Here is an 18,534-nt window from a genome sequence, read left to right as displayed (position 1 = left end):
CGTTTCATTAACACACACACACACACACACTGCTTTTTGGGATTGGACTACCCTATCCTCATGTGACCTCACCTCATATGGCATAGCACTGCGTGGTGAGTGGCTGAATTTACATGCCCGACAAACACTGAGATCTCCCATTTATCATCTTGAGGTGGGCACTGTCTTCCATTCTACAGATGATGACATCAGGGCAGACACAGTGCTAGACTTGCACAAGATTGGCCAGCTTGTAAGGGTGGGGCTGGAATTTGGGCTTGCTAGTACTCACCCCACATGACAAACCAGCCCTGAGACTAGTGCAAGGAAGGGGGTGATGAGGACAGACATGTCCTGCCCACTCTCCAGCTAGCTCTTGATTTAGGGTGGGTCATCTGCACTCAGGTTTACAGATGTGGGCTCTGCTCTGAGATTGATGCTTGCTCTGCAGGATTTGTCCTGAAGACAGCTTCACAGTGTCACAGGCGCCAGAGACAGCATGAGCACTGGGGGTCATGTGAGGCCATGTGGAACTATGCAGAGGACGTCAGACAGGGAAGGAGGAGAATCCGGTCCATTCATAGGAAGGGAGGAGTGCAGTCTCTTGGGGGACGGATACACTCCTATATGGTGGGAGGCCCAGGCAGGTTGGGTGGCTGGGCCCCTTTATTCCAGAGGGAGAGTTTATGTTGAAAATCAGGACGCCACCTGTCCACACACCTTTTTAAGGCTCTTGCACCTGGATCTTTTCCCTGGGAAAATGGGTTCCAGGGCAACTGTGTCTCTGTATGCTCTGCTTTCTTCATACTCATGATAATATTTGTTAGCCGCAATTTCTCAAGACTCCTCTGGTTCAGGATAAGCAGTGGGGCCATGTTTGATCATGGACAGGACTCAGTGGCAGCTCTGGTCTGTGAGGGGCCTAATGTGTGAGCTTGGCTATCTGCCCTATAGAGGAAGATGGAGGAAGCCAATAGGCACACCTAATCCTGGTGGGCAGGAAGGGCTGTTAATTGCCCAAATAAGAGATTTGCTTTAACTGGCACATAAATGAGACCATAGTGGATGTGAAGATTTGAGACTAATTTGTAAATGATATCTGAAAGTGTTACTTTCTTTTCTAGGATAAAGATAAAGTTTCTCTAACCAAGACCCCAAAGCTGGACCGCAGTGATGGAGGGAAGGAGGTGAGAGAGAGAGCAACCAAACGGAAGCTGCCCTTCACAGTGGGGGCCAATGGAGAGCAGAAGGACTCAGACACAGGTACCAGGAGCCCAGCACCGCCTCTGTCCCTCCTGTTGTCTCCTGTCCCCTGGCTCCTTCCTGACTGCCTCCACGTCATCCTCACTTGAACCCTTCCCATATCATATCTGCCAACTCTTCTCCCACAGAAAGTGTCCCTGACACCCATCCTCAGGGGTCTGCTGACAACAAGCTCCACCTGGGAGGTGGGCCCAAACCCATTCTAGGAGTCCTACTGCAATCCTGGGGGGTAACCCATAGCAAGGCCTCACAGCTTCTTCTCTTTATCTGATGTTCAGGGCGGGTACTTGGAGACGATAGAAAGATTAGCACACAGAGAATTCACATAAGTGTGCATAGCAGAAATGCTCCCTGGACCCCAGCATGCCCAGGGAACCTCCAAGTGTATATCCAGTCATGAGGCTTTCAGGCATTTCCATGTTGGAGGATAAACATGTTTTCCATGAAGGTTACAAAAACATAAATTAAACCAAATTATTTGAAATAAAATCTAAAGGGACCACTGAAAACAGGATCCAGCGAGTGCAGGTCAATCCTGGGCATGAGTATAGGTGTACATGTGTCTGTGTGTGAATGTGTAAACGTGTGTATGTGTGCACATGTGTGTGTGAGCATGTGCGTGCATGTCTCTGTGCCTTCGAGTGTGTACATGTCAGGGGTTAATAATACTTGGTGTGTACACTTTTAAGTTGGTTCCATCTAGAGCTGCTCACTGGGACACGTGCTGTGTCTAGGCAATAACCTGCCCTCTCTCCTGCTGGCCCACACACTCTTCCCCTTGATCTTAGTGCCCAGGGGCCTTTCTAGCCTGCTGGTCATCTATCTGCTCTGCAAACTTGTAGGACAGTTGCATGCCAGGGGTGAGAAAGGTCACAGAGCATGCAGAAGACCACAGAGTCTGGTTGAACCCAAAGAGCTGTGAGGTGGGCCCAGGCTTTCCCACAATGCAGCCATAGGACAAGGAACAGAAGCCCTGCAGAGATGGGGCAAGGGTTGGGGCTTCCTGTATGTGGGGATATGTGCCAAGTACTGAAACAAGATAAATGTAAGAAAATTGGGAGAAATGGCAGAGGGAACAGCCTGGAAAAATAATCTGTGTCACAGCTTTTATTCATGAGGTCACAGGTCCTTCACTTAAACCTTCCTGTGCACGTGCTCCTAAAAGAAGCAGGTTCATGGCAGCTGTGCAGATACTGTGGTTAGTTAAAAGCCAGTGAAATGGGTATGATTTTGCTGGCTGGGATATGAGGAAGGTGGTATGGACCAAACCCATGGTTTTTGTCACTGCGTAGGCACACGGGTGATGGGAAGGGGTGAGTTTGCAAGGAGAGGGGCCGTGGAGCAGAGGGAGGATTGTGGGTACGTGTGTGGACATGGGGCTCCCACCAGAATGGAGGGGTGCTCACAGGGATTCTGTGACTCAGGCTTTAGGTCCAGAGAAGATCAGGCCAGGCCTGGATATCCTCTACTGTTACTAATGCCCGTGCCAGTTCTAGTTGTGGAGGGTGTGCTGTTGCTGTTGGTTATTGGCTGCCTGGATGTGGGGTTCTGAAAAACTCCAGAAGTTGGGGCTGTGGGGTGGTCCTGTGTGTTCCTGGAGTCTTGCTTTCAGAGTCAAGGAGATAGTGCTGAGCTCCCATCTTCTGAGAGAATGTGCTGCCTGAGCAGAGGTTAATGTAATCTGCATTTCTGTGGAGCATGCCTAGGGTGGACGATCTTGGCTGCCCACCTGTCTGGTTGGTAGGATTTCTTTACAAGGCCTATTTCATGTCTTTAAAAATTTTTTTTAAATTTTTAATTGAATTTATTGAGGTGACATTGGTTAATAAATTAAGGGCCCATTTTATCTTGATGGTGGCTTTGTAGGTTTGTGTGTTCCAGTGGGCCTCACAGATTAGTCTGTTGATGGTTAGCATCTTCTCAGTAGGAAGTGTCCATGCAAGTTCTCTGAGGTGTCCAGAAGATTCTTGGGGCACCCCAGGAGTGTTCATATTTATTATCTGTGAGTCAGGATGTAGAGAAAATTACTGTGAAGTAGGAAAAAAGTGAAGACCATTTAGAAAACAGAATTTTCCAAGCGAGGACTATGTTACAAAAATATAAGTTAAATATAGTACTTGCCCTTCTATGTTTATTTTCCTTTTGGGGTCCAATTTTAATAACTTTCTTATAAATCTACTCTGTTAATATGACAAAACTAGATTATCCATTGAGATGATTCTGGTTCCACGGGTATGTCGGGTATCACTTGTATTAGGAGCCTCTAAACTAGCTGATCTTTGTGCACCATGTACACCAGTGGGAGGCCCTCTGCCTGGCCCTACTAGGTCTGGAGATCATGATTAGTTACCTGTTAACCTGTCTTCTTCCTATTTGCACTTCCTGATCAGCAGGAAATCTGAGTGGGTATGAACTCCGTACTAACTGTAGGAGTATTTCTTGCTCAGAAATATGGGCTAAGATGGATGAGGCCATTTCTCTGAGAGACACAGACCTCTGGTAGGTCCTGCCCCCACTGCAAGGCTGTACCTCCAGCTGTCAGAAACAGGGAGAAGGCACACAGGGGAGAATTATTAACTCTGATAAGTGACTAAGATAGATGCTGGTCCCTTTGGTCTGAGGGCAGTGGTCAGCAAACTCATTAGTCAACAGAGCCAAATATCAACAGTACGATTGAAATTTTTGAGAGCCAAATTTTTTAAACTTAAACTTCTTCTAACGCCACTTCTTCAAAATAGACTCGCCCAGGCCATGGTATTTTGTGGAAGAGCCACACTCAAGGAGCCAAAGAGCCGCATGTGGCTCGCGAACCGCAGTTTGCCGACCACAGGGCTAGGGTCCTCAAGAGCAACAGACCTGGAGACTGCCCTGTATCCTGGTTCTGCATGTTCCTTTAGCGCCCTCTGCTGGGAAGATGTGGTCCAGCTTGCTCTATAAGGTAGACATGGCAGAAGGCTCCAGAAGTTGGGGCTCTGAGTGGCAAATAGTGAGTTTCCTTGGCTGTGCCCTGACTGGACAGAGGCTACTGAACCTCCTTCAGAGACCACCGAGCTGCCTAAGAACCTTCTGTTTCATAGAACATCAGGAATTGCTGCACGTGACCCAGTCCATAGCAGGCTGGTCTCTGCAACACTTAGTCAAGGTTGGGGACGGATTGCCAAGAACAACACCGTCTGTGGTGAAAGCTGGAAATACCCTGCACATCCATGCCTAATCAAAGCAAATTCACCCTGATGTGGTTTGTCATGTTCGCATCCTGAACATTTCATGTCCAGGTGAATATGAGTGTGTGTCAGGAACTACTTCAATATCCTTCCAGAAACACTGGCCAGAGCGTGCCCCAGAGCCAGGTCTCTGTTAGGGCTGGGCACAGGCTGCACATGCTGTGTCTTGGCCTTTCCTAGGACCGAAGCAGGTCTGGTTATCTGTCTAGGAAAGGCAAGCAGGCCACTCCAGCAGGACAGCCTTTCATTAGCAGGTCGTCTGAGGAGGCTCAGCCTGCCCAAGCACCTGAGTGCTGACTCACTGCTAGGTTTGTTGTAAAGCATCTTACCACTTACAGTGTTCATGATGAAATTGTAAGATGTCTGCTACTTGCTACAAATTATACTATTTTGTTAACTTTTTATATGGTTAAATTTTCCCACAACTTGAAAAAAATCTATAAGTAAATATTGTTTAGGTTGGTTTAGATGATTGCCTACTCTCTCCGAGCTTCCTTCATAAGCCTTTTGATTCTTTACAGTTTTCCATCCCTTAGTCTGAACATTAACATGCTGTTTCCCAACTGGAACCACACACAGATGGGCCCTGCTTGTCCCCTGAGGTCCCCTTGATGCTTCTCTGCCAGAAGCATCAAGAGCTGGCAGCTGCCTCTTCTCAACACCTGAATGTGTCTTTGGAATGAGGAAAATTTAAGATTTTCTTATTTTATTTTTACCTTGTAAGACTTGTCTCTGATATCTAGGGTATTTATTCAGCAGTGCTGAAATGTGAGCTCATTCATTAGAGTGTTTGAGGACACTTACTTATTTACTGAAATCATGATCACACACTGGTTCTGTAAGATGGGAAAGTACTGGCTGCTGTGACTGCTTGGGGGCTGTCCTCTGTTTGTGAAAGGAAAATATTTCTCTCTTCTGTTGGCATCTGCAGAACTTCTTAGAACCCAACACCATGATGAGGAAGGGGCTTCTGCTCACTCACTGAGTGCTTGGACTGTGGTAGAGGGAGAGCAAGGTGGCATCATGGGAAAGTGACACCACTGTGAAACCTCTGGCTGTAAAGGGCACATGCCATCCACAGTGTGACTCTAGGACTCTCAGGACTTGGCTAATGCATTAAGACAAGACTCCTAAAGGTAGAAGGACTCGGGTAGGATGCTTTAGCCACATGGATCAGGAAGGCCTGATCTGTCTGCACTGCATTGGGCACCTGATCACCTTGCATCTCAAAGTGTAGTCAAGAAGAAGGGCAAGGTTGGGCCCACTGCTCTGTGGCTCTCTTCTCGCACTACATGGCTAGACTTAGGTTCTGCCCATTCCTGACTTGCCACTGCCATGGAATAAAGATGAATTCTGTTACGCAGCAAAGAGATGGGATGTGGATGTTGGTGAGCAGCAAGTGGTGCTACAGGGCAGAAGGTGAAGGGAGCCCAGCACCTGCCCCTCCCATGATGGTCAGAGTTCAAGTGTGAGAGCCCAGTTTATCTGAGGAACCACATTTGGTCACTCATAAAGAAGCACATCCAAGTAAAGTATTTTCTAATAATTAAGAATTCCTCTGGTTAAGCTATTACCCAAACATGTTTCCTCTCTAAACTTGAACAGCTTCATATACAAAGGGGAGTTTGGAATAAAGGAAGATTCTTTGTATTTAAAATTCTCTATTTCCCTCAGTTGCAATAAAGGTGTGATTCTACAGGGTATCACATCCTACCTTAGGACCCTTTACAGATGCACTCCAGCAGGTAGCCAGGCCCATTCTATCAACATAGCATAGGTGAGTCAGGGCCTCGTGACCACTCCAGCTTCTGTGATTTGCTGGGAGGATTCCCAGGACCCCTCATGTAGTCCTACTCATGACCATAACTGATCACAGTGACAGGCCACAAAGCAAAGTCAGCTTGTAGTCCTCCCGCGGAGTCACAGGACTACTTACTTCTCTGGATTTTGAGGACACTTTGAGTATAGTTGACCAGGGAAGGCCACAGAGGGGAGGGCACAGGAGCCTGTCTGGGATGTATCCTGGTGAGATACTGTGGGACTTTGAGAGTATTTCTTAAATTCCCTGTGCTGCTTGGTGTTTTCATCTGTAAATCTCTAAATTGTGAGGAGTTTGTGATTCTGACCTGTGAAGTTTTTGAGGGGTGGGTGGGTGGGTGGAACTTGCAGCAAATGCTCCAGTCAGCTCTCAGGAGGAGTCTGGGTCAGGGCGTGGCCCCTTCACTAATGCTGCTTCCAGGATTGCAGTTGAAGACCTGTGCAGGCAGGCCCAGGGACTAGCAAGGATTGATGGCATGGTTCAGGTATGGTTGCAGGTTTGAATTATGAATTTAAAAAAAAAATTCTAGCCCTAACCGGTTTGGCTCAGTGGCTAGAGCGTTGGCCTGCGGACTCAAGGGTCCCAGGTTCGATTCCGGTCAAGGGCATGTACCTTGGTTGCGGGCACATCCCCAGTAGGAGGTGTGCAAGAGGCAGCTGATCGATGTTTCTCTCATCGATGTTTCTAACTTTCTGTCCCTCTCCCTTCCTCTCTGTAAAAAATCAATAAAAAATATATTTTTAAAAAATAAATAAATCTATATGCTTTGGTGACTAGAAAGTGATGGGCAGTGGTTGAGGCTGTTGTCTAGGCCCTTTATGCTGATACCACTTTCTTATATTCTGGCTTCCTGGTTATAATAGCCTTCATTGAATTCCCACAAGCAGAGCTAGTTGCTCCCTTCTTGGAGAGAGGTGATTAAGACCAGGGAAGGGACCTGCTGAGTCACACAGAGCCCCTCTTTTTAAAATGATAAATGATAGTAATTTCTAAAAGAAAGAAAGAAGTTTGTTATAAATCAGGAAATTGGAAGGAGAAGCCAGTCACAACTGCAGCAACTGCAGCCTAAATATTAGATGATACCCTACCCAACCTTAGGGCCTGGATGGTTGGATATAAGAAGTAAAACAGACTGGCTGTAGGAAATAACCATTGGCTTCTGGGGAGATCTGGTAGTCAACTCATTGGGATCAATAGCCATTTGTTAGTTCTAGGTCAGTGGTCGGCCAACTCATTAGTCAACAGAGCCAAATATCAACAGTACGACAATTGAAATTTCTTTTGAGAGCCAAATTTTTTAAACTTAAACTTCTTCTAACGCCACTTCTTCAAAATAGACTCGCCCAGGCCATGGTATTTTGTGGAAGAACCACACTCAAGGGGCCAAAGAGCCGCATGTTGCTCGCAAGCCGCAGTTTGCCGACCACGGTTCTAGGTTAACTGTGGTGTTGCAAGCTGATGGTGGGAGATGGCCTATTGTTATATTGCCTTGTGACCTTGTAAAGCATAAAGGGGCTTGGGCAGTTAGGGGGTGTGTGTAGTGATAGGACCTGTGACCGGGAGGGAGGGAGGAGCAACCTTAGGGAGGAAGGAGCTACCTTAGTAAGAGATAGAATATAAGAATAGAAAAGAAGGGAGGCTTGATTTGCCTGGGCTGTGGGATAATTAATTACCTGGAAGGGTGTCTGCCTTTTTGAGAAATATAGTTTCCTTTTCCTTTTTATAAGCTAGAGTGATTTTTGCCTGATTCCATCTCTTGATTGGTATAGAGATGGTGGTATACACTGAAAAGGAGAGGGAAAGGCAGAACCAGCACTTCCTGGCTAAGGAGGGAATGGGTAAGGTTAAGTGTTCATTCAAGATGAGTGGAGATGAGAAAGTTTCTTATGGGTGTAGGAGAGGAGGGCTGGAATAGGATGAGAAGGAGAGTTCATTCACACTCCCAGGGTCAGGATTGTCCTAAGGGGGGAAAGGGTATGTTTAGGATCTAGAAGGAAGGAAATCTTGTCCCATGGGTAATAGAAATCCCTTTGTAGAAGGCAGTCCCATGGAAAGGTGAGAATCCTGATGAAAAGGGAGAGGGGGCAGTAGCTAGGATCTGTGGGATTTGTATTGGGAGAGGAGGTGGGCTTTCAGGGAGGTCAGGGTACATAGGGAGCACCTGCAGGAGTGCTCACTCATTCGTCCTCTTCTTCTGGGATGTGGGTAAGGTGGAGTCTGGGGGGCCCAATCTGGTGGCTGTAATACTTAGGGGACTCCAGCTCATGTGATGGAGGTGTTTGGGGGATGGGTTTTCATCTGGAAAGGTGGAACCATGGGGTATGCCCTGATAGTTTAGCTGCATTGGGGCAGTTAAGAGTACCTGATAAGGGCCTTGCCATCAGGGCTGTGAATTATTGATAGATTTCCTTTAGGAGGAGTAGGGGGGATGTCTCCTGTAAAGGCTGAGGGAATATCTGATCAGCATGTTCTTCAGTAATTGTCAGATGAGATGTAAAATGGGGACATAGTCTCTGAGAGGGGTCTCTGTGCAAGGAAGTTTCCTAATAAGAAGAGTCTTCCATACATGAGCTCAAAGGGACTAAGAAAGGAGGGTTCGGGGAGAGATTGCCCCGATGTGCATAAAGGCTAGAGGTAGGAGAGTAGTTTAAGGTTCTTTAGTTTCGAGTGTTAATTTAGTTAGGTGAGACTTAATTAAGAATTTGCCTTTTCTACCTTGCCTGAAGATTGGGGCTTGTAGAGGGATGTAAGTTCCACTGGACGCTCAGAGTGGAGGGGACCTGGTGAGTTTTTTGAGATCTGAAAGCAGGTCCATTTTCTGATTGTAATGAGGTGCGTTAGACATACTAGGGAATGGCTTCTACCCACCCTGAGACAGCATCTATGGCGGTTAAAAGATATTTGTGTGTTTTTAATAGAGGGCATGTGAGTGAAGTCAATCTGCCAGTCTTGTCCAGGATTTGGCCCCTTGACTGATAAGCAGGGAAAGAAGGAGGTCTAACCAGTCCTTGGGGAGTAACAAGTAGAACAGGTTTTGGTGATATCTTGCAGTAGGAAGGCTAGGCTAGGACATGTGATGAGGGGTTTTAGGAGTTGTAAATATATCCCATATGTAGGGAATTGTGAATAGTCTGTAAGATATTGGGGGCCTGTCCCTGGGGAAGGATATATTTTCCCTGAAATTTTAACCATGGATCTTCCTGAGTGGCCCCAAGAACTAATAGGAGCTGAAGTTCCCTGGGGTGTATTAGGGTGTTATATGGGGTATAGCTAAGAGCTGGGGAGATGAAGGCTTCCTCTGAGCTGCTGCTTGGCCTCCTGGTCTGCTTTGTTATTTCCCTGTATTACAGAATCATTCCCTACTTGGTGTCCTTTGTAGTGTCTGACTTTTAAGAAGGCTAGAAAAGGGGAGAAAGGTTCCTAAACACCAAGCAGGAAGGCCTGTGAGGCTTTCAATGATAGTGTCAAGGACTGGGAATGAACTGTAGAAATAAAGAAAGTCTAGGTTTCAACTTAAGGACATAAGCAACAGGAGAGAGCCTGGGAGGGGTTGCTTTATCTTACTAGGAGAGAAGGGGTCCCTTTGGATGTCAGGGGTGATCAGGCCTTGACTCAGTGGACAAACTTTTTCTAGAACTTTCACAAGTATTTCTACCCATTCAAAAATAACCAGCTTTAGCCTAAAAGTAAACAACCAGCATTTCTTAGATTGACATTTATCAACACACTTTAAGCACACTCTTACTTTCAAGAAAATATACATTCAACAAAGTACAAGAGATTTTCTGTAATAAAAACTAAGAGCAGGCGAATTAAAATGTGTCTAGCAATCAATGTTTCAGTATTGTATGCTATTTTGAAATGTTTATCATTTAACCCAGCAATGCTCCAAAGCCTTTAAGTCACTAAAAATTTTGGAAAATTATGTAAAGGCCCATGAGGCTGGAGAAAAGGGTAGGGGTAAGGGTGAGGGTGGAGCGAGGGAGGGAGCAGGTCCAGCAGCCTGTTCCTAGGCCTTTAGCCGCTTGGATTCAAAATTGCCACATTTTTCCTTAGAGATAACATGCTTTGGTTTGGGAGATAATGAGTTCAGCTTCTGATAATAGCCGGACTGGTAAGTAAGCATTCTTAGTTTTGCAGTAAAGAAAGTTGTTCTTAGGGAAAGGTGGTGTGGGTGTGGGTGAGAAGGCACTGAGGTCAGAGCAGTTTTCAGAGCATTAAAGGGGTGAGAATGCTGGCCTTGGGATCTAAAGGCCCAGTGAGTGGTCCCTTTGCTCAGTGGGAAAAGACTAAATTTGGGAACCCAGAGGTGAAAGTATCCAGCGAGCCCAAGAAAGGAGACCATTTCTTGTTTAGAGGAGGGGACAGTCATGGAGGAGATAAGGTGCTTACAGTCCAAGGAATGGCTCGGCCTTGTGGGGTGAGAGTGAAACTGAGGTAGGTGACTGTGGTTTGGGACAACTGGGCTTTATGAGTGGATGCATGATAGCCCTGGCTGGGCACCGACGTAGAATGAGAAAAGAGTGAATGGGGGTATTTAGTAAGATGCAGTGTAGAGGTGAGGTAGCTAATGGCTGTGAGACTAATCCGTCAACCCCCATAATACAGAGTGAGGAGTGGACAAGGGTCCCAGCGAATTCGGAGAGGGCAGAATAAGTGGCTCCAGAGTCAATTAAAAGGGAGATTGGCTTACCTGCCACCACAGTCGTTACCCGAGGCTCTGCCCTGGTGATGTAAGTCTGTGGGGCCCTATCAGGGCCTGGGAAGCTTCTTCAGTGGCCAGTCCCAGGAGGTCTGGGAGCTCCAAACCAGATCCAGAGGGTGGCCTTGCTGGACTGGCTGAGGTCCAACCTGGAGAGGGCAGACTACAATCTAATTTCCAGTGCCCTTCCCTTCCGCACCTTGGGCAGGGCCCAGGCGGGAGTCTCGGGTTTGAGCAGGACTTGGTTGTTTGAGTGTCCTTCCTTGTTGTATTTGAAGCATGGGTCTGGAGGAGGCTTAGCCCCTGACTTACCCTTGGTAGGGGTTCATGAGAGTGATGGCTAGGAGCTGGAAGGCCTCCTTCTGGGCCTCAGCCTTAGCCTGATCTCGCCTTTGTTTTGGGATTTGGGTCTCCTCATCTTTATTATTAAAGGCCGGGTTAATGAGGTCTTTTTGAGGGGTTTGTGAACCTCTGTCTATTTTTTGAAGTTTATGGTGTGTGTCAGGGGCTGATTGGGATATAAAATGGGTATTCAGAAGAAAGGTTCCCACTGGGGAGGTGGGGTCTAAGGTGGTCAATTTCCGTAAGGCCTCTGTGAGGCAGGAGAGGAGAGCTGGGTTTTCGTCAGGGCCTTAAGTGATTTCATTACATTTGTCAAATTCCTTAGGTCGGTGGGAAAAGATATGAGATGCCTCTCAATCTGTGTAAGGTCAGACATAGAGAATGGGACATGGACTCAGACTATGCCCTTCATTCCTGCTACCTCCCTCAAGGGTGGAATTGGCGTGGGAATAGAAGAAGCTGTTGAGGAATATAGTCTTTGGGTGGCCTGAGAACGAGTGTTAGGTGGGAAAAGGCTGTTTCGGAGCTCATGTTCTCAGGATTTGGTCTCTCAGGGACTGGGGGAGAAGGTGGTTGCTGGGTTAGGAAGGTCTGGGTTTTGGGAATCTACTGCAGGTGAGGGAAGGGATATGTAAAGGGGTGGAGGTCGGTGATCTGCTAGGTCAAAAGTAGATTCAAAATCAGAAGTGTTAGGGGTATGATGTTTTGTGTGAAGGAGAAAGATCTGATGGGTAGAGCAGGACTGAGAGAGAGGATTGGGACTGAAGGATGAAAAAGGCCTGGACGTAGAGAATATCTGACCATTTTCCATTGCAGTGACAGCAATTCTCTAAATTGCTCAGTGTGTTAAAATCGAAAGTGCTGTTTTCAGGCCATTGAGACTTATTATCTAGTTTATGTTGTGGCCAAACAGTGTTGCAAAATAAAGTGAGGTGATTGGGCATGATCTCCCCCCGCAAGTGTGCAGAGGGAGTGTGGCGTGGCCCATGAGAGAGGAAGGGTGAGTGACAGACCACAAATCCAAAGGTGACTGTTTAGGGTAGGTGTCCCTTCTGCTAAACAAATCACCATGAGAAATGAGAGGTGACCCTCTGGACTGGGCGTCCCCAATCCAGAAGGTCTCAAAGCCAAATGGCTGAGGAGTCTTCTGGCCTAGTGCTAGGACTTTTGGGACGAGAGACTTTCAAGAAGTCAGTGAGAGTGAGTGGGCAGAAGACCCGGGGCGAGGAGAAATGTGGAACGTCGCTTACCTTGGCCGGTGTGGGATGGAGAGTCAGCAATGGAGAAGGAGAGATTCCTGGTCCGGCGTCCTCCCTGGTCCGGCGTCCTCCTTGGCTGGTTCCGGAGGGTCCATATGGGAGGGAAGCCCAGTCATGTTACCCGAGTAGGATTCGGAGTTAAGTCCAGGTCGAGCCGCCGCTGCCTACTGCTCTCGGAGTAGCAAACTCAGGGTGACCAAAGCCAGGGTGATGGCTTCCCATCCCCGTGGAACCCTCCCGGGTTTCGGCAACAAATGTTAGGGTAGCTGAAGGAGGAATGCACAAGGCCAGAATGGTGAGGGATTACAAATTTATTCAATCATCCGCACACCAGGTGGTTGAGCCTGGATGGTTCCAGCACCCCTGTGACTTTTGGTGGGCTTTTTCTGGGTGGAGAATTCTTTGTACAGGTCCCGATTTTGGGAAGTCTGGAGGGGAGAGATAATGGTCTTAGCAAGTGATATGTGGTCTAAGCAAGTGGAATGTTCATTGTGAAGTGGCCTAAAGGTCAGTTCCCAGGGGAGGGGGCATTGATTCAATTATTTGATCAGACCTAGCAATGATGAAGAAACCCATTCTGGTAGAGAGGTTCAGCCCCAGGTTCTTCACACTCTTGGATGATTAGAGAATGTAATAAAAGAAAATTGAAAACATGACCAAGGAACAATATACTGTCAAAAAAGATCATGTAGATTTTAAAATATATATATAGTGGAACATATGGAAATTGTCACTTAAATTAAAAATGCAATAGGCAGATTATTAGGTATAACATAAGAAATAATTATTATCAGAAGGGCTCCTTTCCTTGGCCACTGTTGGTATTGCTCAGTCTTGATCTTCCCTCCCTGCCAATCCCAAACCTTACATTCAGGAAATTTCTTCTTGCTTAGGTGCTTCCCTTTAAACTCTTCTAATTGATGTCCTGTGGTCAAAAGAGTCTTTGTCAGTTACAAACACCAGAGAAATTGCTCTATATCAAGTGATGCACCTTCAGTCAAACTGTTAAAAAGCCCAGAATTTCCAGAGGGATCCGGTTTTCCAATTGCTCTATGATAATAACAGAACAACAAAAAGCAACTGTGAAATATCTCCAGTGGCCTGTGTTCTACAATCTACTGACATATGGAATTTTTTTCTTGCTCTGAAACTACTTGAATATTTCCTACTTGAAATAAAATTGTGTTTTTTGTTTGGAAATAAAAAGAATTTGTGAATTGGGAGTTTTAACTAAAGAAATTGCCTAGACTGAGGTATAGGACGAAAAAGAGATAGGAAACATGAAAGACATTATGAGATGTGTGTGTGTGGAAAAGGACTGAGGCACGACGTTAGCATCTAACCAAGGAGAGAAGTGGGGGCACTGGTCCTCAGAGAAGACAGAGAACTTCTCATGTCTGTGAAAACAGGAGTCCTTAGTTCAGGAAGGATAGTGCATTATGAGCAGGGGAAAGACTACACATGAATTTTGTGATGAAATTACAGAACAACAAGAAAAAAAATGTTAAAAATGGCCAAGGAGAGAAAACGTTGCCTACAGAAAGCAAGTCAACCTCCCAGTAATTTTGTGGAAGCCGGAAACTGACACCACCCCACAGAACTGGATTGGTTCTAATGGGTGGGGAACATCTGGCCCGTGAGCTGTTTAAGGCCTGCAAAATCATTTGGTCTGGCCCCGCCAGTGTATGAGGGGTGAGTTAATTAAATGTTTGACCAAATATAACAGGCTAGTTTTTAAGTTGATAAGTTTTTGTATGGCCGACGAATGATGTTATAAATATCCAAGTGGTCCTTGGCAGAAAAAAAGGTTCTCCACCCCTGCCCTAGATGCTCACTCTGTGTCCTTGCTCCCAGAATTCACTCTAACTCAGACAAATCTTTTCTGTGGATGCACCTGAGTTCTATTGGGGAGTGAGACTCAGTTGCAGGAAGTGGACTCTGAACGCTGACTCCTGCACACAGAGGTCCCTCAGAAACATCTGCCCTTGGCAGTCCTACTCCCCTGGGAAAAGGCCCCATTTTAGTCAGCTGCAGTAAAGAATGCAGAAAGAGTGTGTTCTAGAACAGATGGGTTGAGGAGGAGAAAGGGCTTTCGTAGGAAGCCCAGTGATGGCCTGGGGAGGGGAGGGATTCTTGCCAGCTGGGTGGCCATATACCAAGAAGGCCTGATAAAATGCACCGACTTCAGAGACCAGAGGTGAACATGCACAAGATTATAGGCGCTGTAGAGATACAGCGTGCTATCACATCACCATGTTTTCCTAAAGATGATGTAGGGGGACTGGCCAGGCTCATGTTAAACCATCTTTCATCCATCAGCTTAAGAGGAGTGCCACAGCTGACTTTGGAATACCAGGAACAAAGTAGGAATGAGAAAGACAGCAGACAGACTTGAGGGAACAGGAAGTAAGAATCTCATAGGAAGATAGTCCTGCTCCAGCTGTTGGGATTATAGGCCCAGCTGTTTCCCACCCATGCTTTTCATCACTCTGCCTTCCCTGGAATTCTGCCTCTGTATGTCGCCTGCAAAGCCCTTGGAACTCTTAAAGCATATAGAAGCTGCAGACCACACGCCCTGCTCTGCAACCCTGCCCTCTCCCACTCCCAATCTAAGCATGGGGGATGTTTCATAGACTGGCTTGTTAGAGCCATACCCTCGACCTCTATGTGCTGCTCAGCTGTCACATGGAACTACCAGTTTTCCACTCTGGAACTTGGCAAATGCCATTTGGAATTCATATAGGTTCTACTTCGTTTCTGTTTGGATATTACAAACAAAAAATTAGAATGCCAAAGGAGTTGCCGTTTGTCCCAAGTGTTACTCCTCTCGCCCTGAACCCAGCATTGCACTGGCCAGTGGGGGTGCTCATTGGCGGGGCACATTGCCTAGCTGGAGTAGGAGGCAGATTTTATAGCCTCCCAGCTCTGAGAGGTTGGCCCTTGCCAACAGGACATAGTGGGCCAAGGCTGGGCTGGGAGGTGTCTGGAAGGAGAGCAGCAGGGTTGCTTCTGTAGCATTCAACAACACCCTGTGTGCATGGCGGGCCTCATCTTCATGGCCTCATTGAGGCTGGGCCAGAATGGAGAGGCTTCCTCTGTAGGCAGGGCTTCTGCAGGCTCTCCTTCCACCCCAAGACTCACAGCCTGGCCCGACTCAGACCCCTCAAGATACTGGTAGCTTTGAGTGCTTGTAGAAAATGATATTACACCCAAGGCTCTTGTGGGCAGCCCAAGGCACCTGTGAGGGTGTGAATTCATCCCCAGGGGAGAGTCTGCACCCTTCTGTCAGCATCATCGAAAGCGCTTACAGCTCATGGCCACGGGAGAGAGGGAAGACACAATCCTGCCTTTGCTGAAGCAGAGGCAGAGGGAGGGATGGTTGATAGAGTGTGGAGAGGGGCCGGGCCACCAACTGCCCAACACACAGGGCTGTCTCCACACTCCACCTCTGACCTTTGTTCCTTCCTGAACAAAGGTGCCATTGGGTCCTGCTTTGCAACCAGGGACAAATTTACTGCAGAAAGCCCTCTAGGTAAAAGGTCACAAGTTCTCAGCTGCCACTCTCAGAAAGTGTGCGGTGAGCTCCTGGAGGTTCCTATCCTGCCTCCTCCTACCTTCTTGACCCCTAAAGAGATTACTGCCTGTAATGGCACTTGAAGACAGTGGCTCTGTTGCCTTCTTTCTGCTTGGTTCATTTTAAAGTTGCTGTTACATTTACCCTGAAGACTTACCACTCAGACCCTGCACTGCCCTGCCCTCCCTGGGTCTACCCAGCACCCTCCACATCTGCACACAGCAGAGAAGCTATACCTCTGAAGTAATTAGCAAATGTCACCCACAACCAGGAATTCTCCACACTGCTTTTCTCAGGTTCTGCTTTCATCCTCTTCCCAGTGAGCTTCCTGTCTTCATGGCTCTAGGTGAGGGGGAGGCAGTGGCCTCGTAAACTGTGTATGTTTAGTAGGGACACAATGAGCAAGAGACCCTGAGAGGAGGCTGACTGTTTGAGACCAAGCAGTGCTTCCTGGGAGTTTGGGCAGAAGTGGGGTCCAGCTCATAGAGTGTGGGGAGAGTGCATGTGTCTTTATCCTGCTTTCCTGTGAGGGAATTACAGTGGGATTCAGAACCCTGTGCTGGAAACACCTCAGTGGTGGGGCATCACATCTCTGTCCATGGAGGGGTGCTGGTTGGTTTGTGCTTGTAGAGAACTGCCGAGGAGGTAGGTCCGGCCTTCGCACTGGTCTTGTTTCTATCAGTATTTGTACCTTGGCAATGGAAAACACTATCATCTTCATCATCGGAATGTGTCATGTAAGCAAGCAGCAAATGAGCAACTGGATAAATGTAGAAAAGGCAGGCAGAGCATGGAGCGGCTGCAGAGATTGGAACACTCAGCTGTGTAAGAGCATTTAAACCAAATGATTTGGATACGACTTTCAGTCATTTCAAAAGTGGGGTGAGAATGGCTGTGCCAGAACTAGTTCATTATCCTGTGCAGAGGCTTCCTTGAAGGCTCTTGCCTCTGGGATGTATCATGAGGCCCTGTTGCTTGGAAAGGAAGTTGTAGGTAGAATTGGGGATGTGTGAGCCGGGTTCATCAACAAAGAACATTATTTCTGGAATTTACTTCCTTTCTCAGATTTGTGCTTGTGGATTGGTTGAAAATTAATTATTGCTGGTGATGGTGAACTGCGGTGCCCTAGTTATCACCTGAACTCATAAATCAGCATTCTCAACAAGTCACAACTTTAGTTTTTAAAAAGGCAATTTAAAATACTTTTTAAAGAAATAACAGTTTATGAAAATCTTTTCTTAAGGAAATAAAAATGATGGACATGTTTGTGGGGCCTGAGGTGGTGAATAGTAAAAGGGATATTGTTTTGGGAAGGAATGGACAAGGTGGAAATGTGATCTGTTTAGTCCTTGATTCACATATGTCACCACCTCTCTAGGGTCAAGCCCCAGCCAGGGACCTGAAGAGAGGGGCTCCTTGGATATGCCAAGTGGGAAGCAAGGGAAACACCCCTCAGAGGAGAGTTTCAGAGACCCACGTCTCCTTTCCTGCCTGCAGCTTGCACCCTATGACCTAGAACACCCTGCAATATCTTGGCCCTGAATAGGGTCTCCACCCCAAAAGCATGGGCTTTGGGGGAGGGTTCTGAGGCTCTTGATGGACCCCAAATTTCCCCTCAACAGGAGGGTGAGGTGAAGGAAGAAGGCGAGCTTTTGGCTCCTGGAGTTGGGGGTATCTTTTCTCTCCCTCAACCCCTGCCTCTTTTAAAAGAAGCAGCACATGCATTTCTGTTGAATGTTGACAGGGCATTTTATAATGGGTGAGATAGGTGGAAGATTTGCTTGTTATGAGGAGGCTGAGATGGGATGGCCGCGCTGTTCCATCGTGTCTTGTTAGTGCTCTGTGTTGATGCCTTTAGATGCCTCCAGCTCAGTCCATGTCGTGGTTCAAGGCGGGTTCGCTCCTCGAAGCGCCATGGCATGAAATGGAGGTGCCTAGAAGCAAGAAGAAAGGTACAGTACTGCAAGTCGGCCTTGATCTGTTTATGTATTTCTAAACTATGTTTGCCATTTTATGTCTGTACTGTTTGGAGGCGGGATGGGAAGGAGGACTTGAATTACAGACATGTGTATTTAATAGATGGAGACCTGTCCTGTGTGAGCCAGGACATTGGTGATCAGCTGTCCCCACCACCTCGCACATGGTGGGTGGTCTGGGGAGGCACCTGGAGCTGAATGGTTGGTGGGGGCCTCAGCATAGCAGGCTTCATTGGCTAATAATAAGGTGTTGGAATTGTGTCTCACAGTTACTGTTGGAAGAGGTGATGATGGGCAGCAGGAGTGTTGCCAACTCTATTCTTTCCCTTTCCCTGTGAGGTGGGAGGCAGGGGCTCTGAAATTCCAGGTAAGGCTCTGGGTTCCAAGGACTCCATG

At 47.2% G+C, this 18,534-nt stretch overlaps 1 protein-coding gene across 9 annotated transcripts in view; it reads left to right on the top strand.

The window, feature by feature from the left end:
* ANKRD11 (ankyrin repeat domain containing 11) overlaps positions 1 to 18,534 on the top strand; it is a 295,623-nt gene that overhangs the window by 254,614 nt on the left and 22,475 nt on the right. For 5 of the 9 annotated variants that reach the window (XM_080644289.1, XM_080644287.1, XM_080644294.1 and 2 more), the window contains exon 4: positions 1,104 to 1,242. In XM_080644289.1, the coding sequence (XP_080500415.1) occupies positions 1,104 to 1,242 (139 nt within the window). Of the gene's footprint in view, positions 1 to 1,103; positions 1,243 to 18,020; positions 18,115 to 18,534 lie in introns of all 9 variants that reach the window. The other 4 variants (XM_080644292.1, XM_080644295.1, XM_080644291.1 and 1 more) reach the window with 1 other exon arrangement.

This window comes from Plecotus auritus (assembly GCF_963455305.1).
Source record: "Plecotus auritus genome assembly, chromosome: 10".
In the NCBI taxonomy this organism is placed as follows: Eukaryota; Metazoa; Chordata; class Mammalia; order Chiroptera; family Vespertilionidae; genus Plecotus; species Plecotus auritus.
The sequence above is the reverse complement of the archived record's forward strand: the minus strand, read 5'-3'. Positions and strand labels throughout refer to the sequence as shown.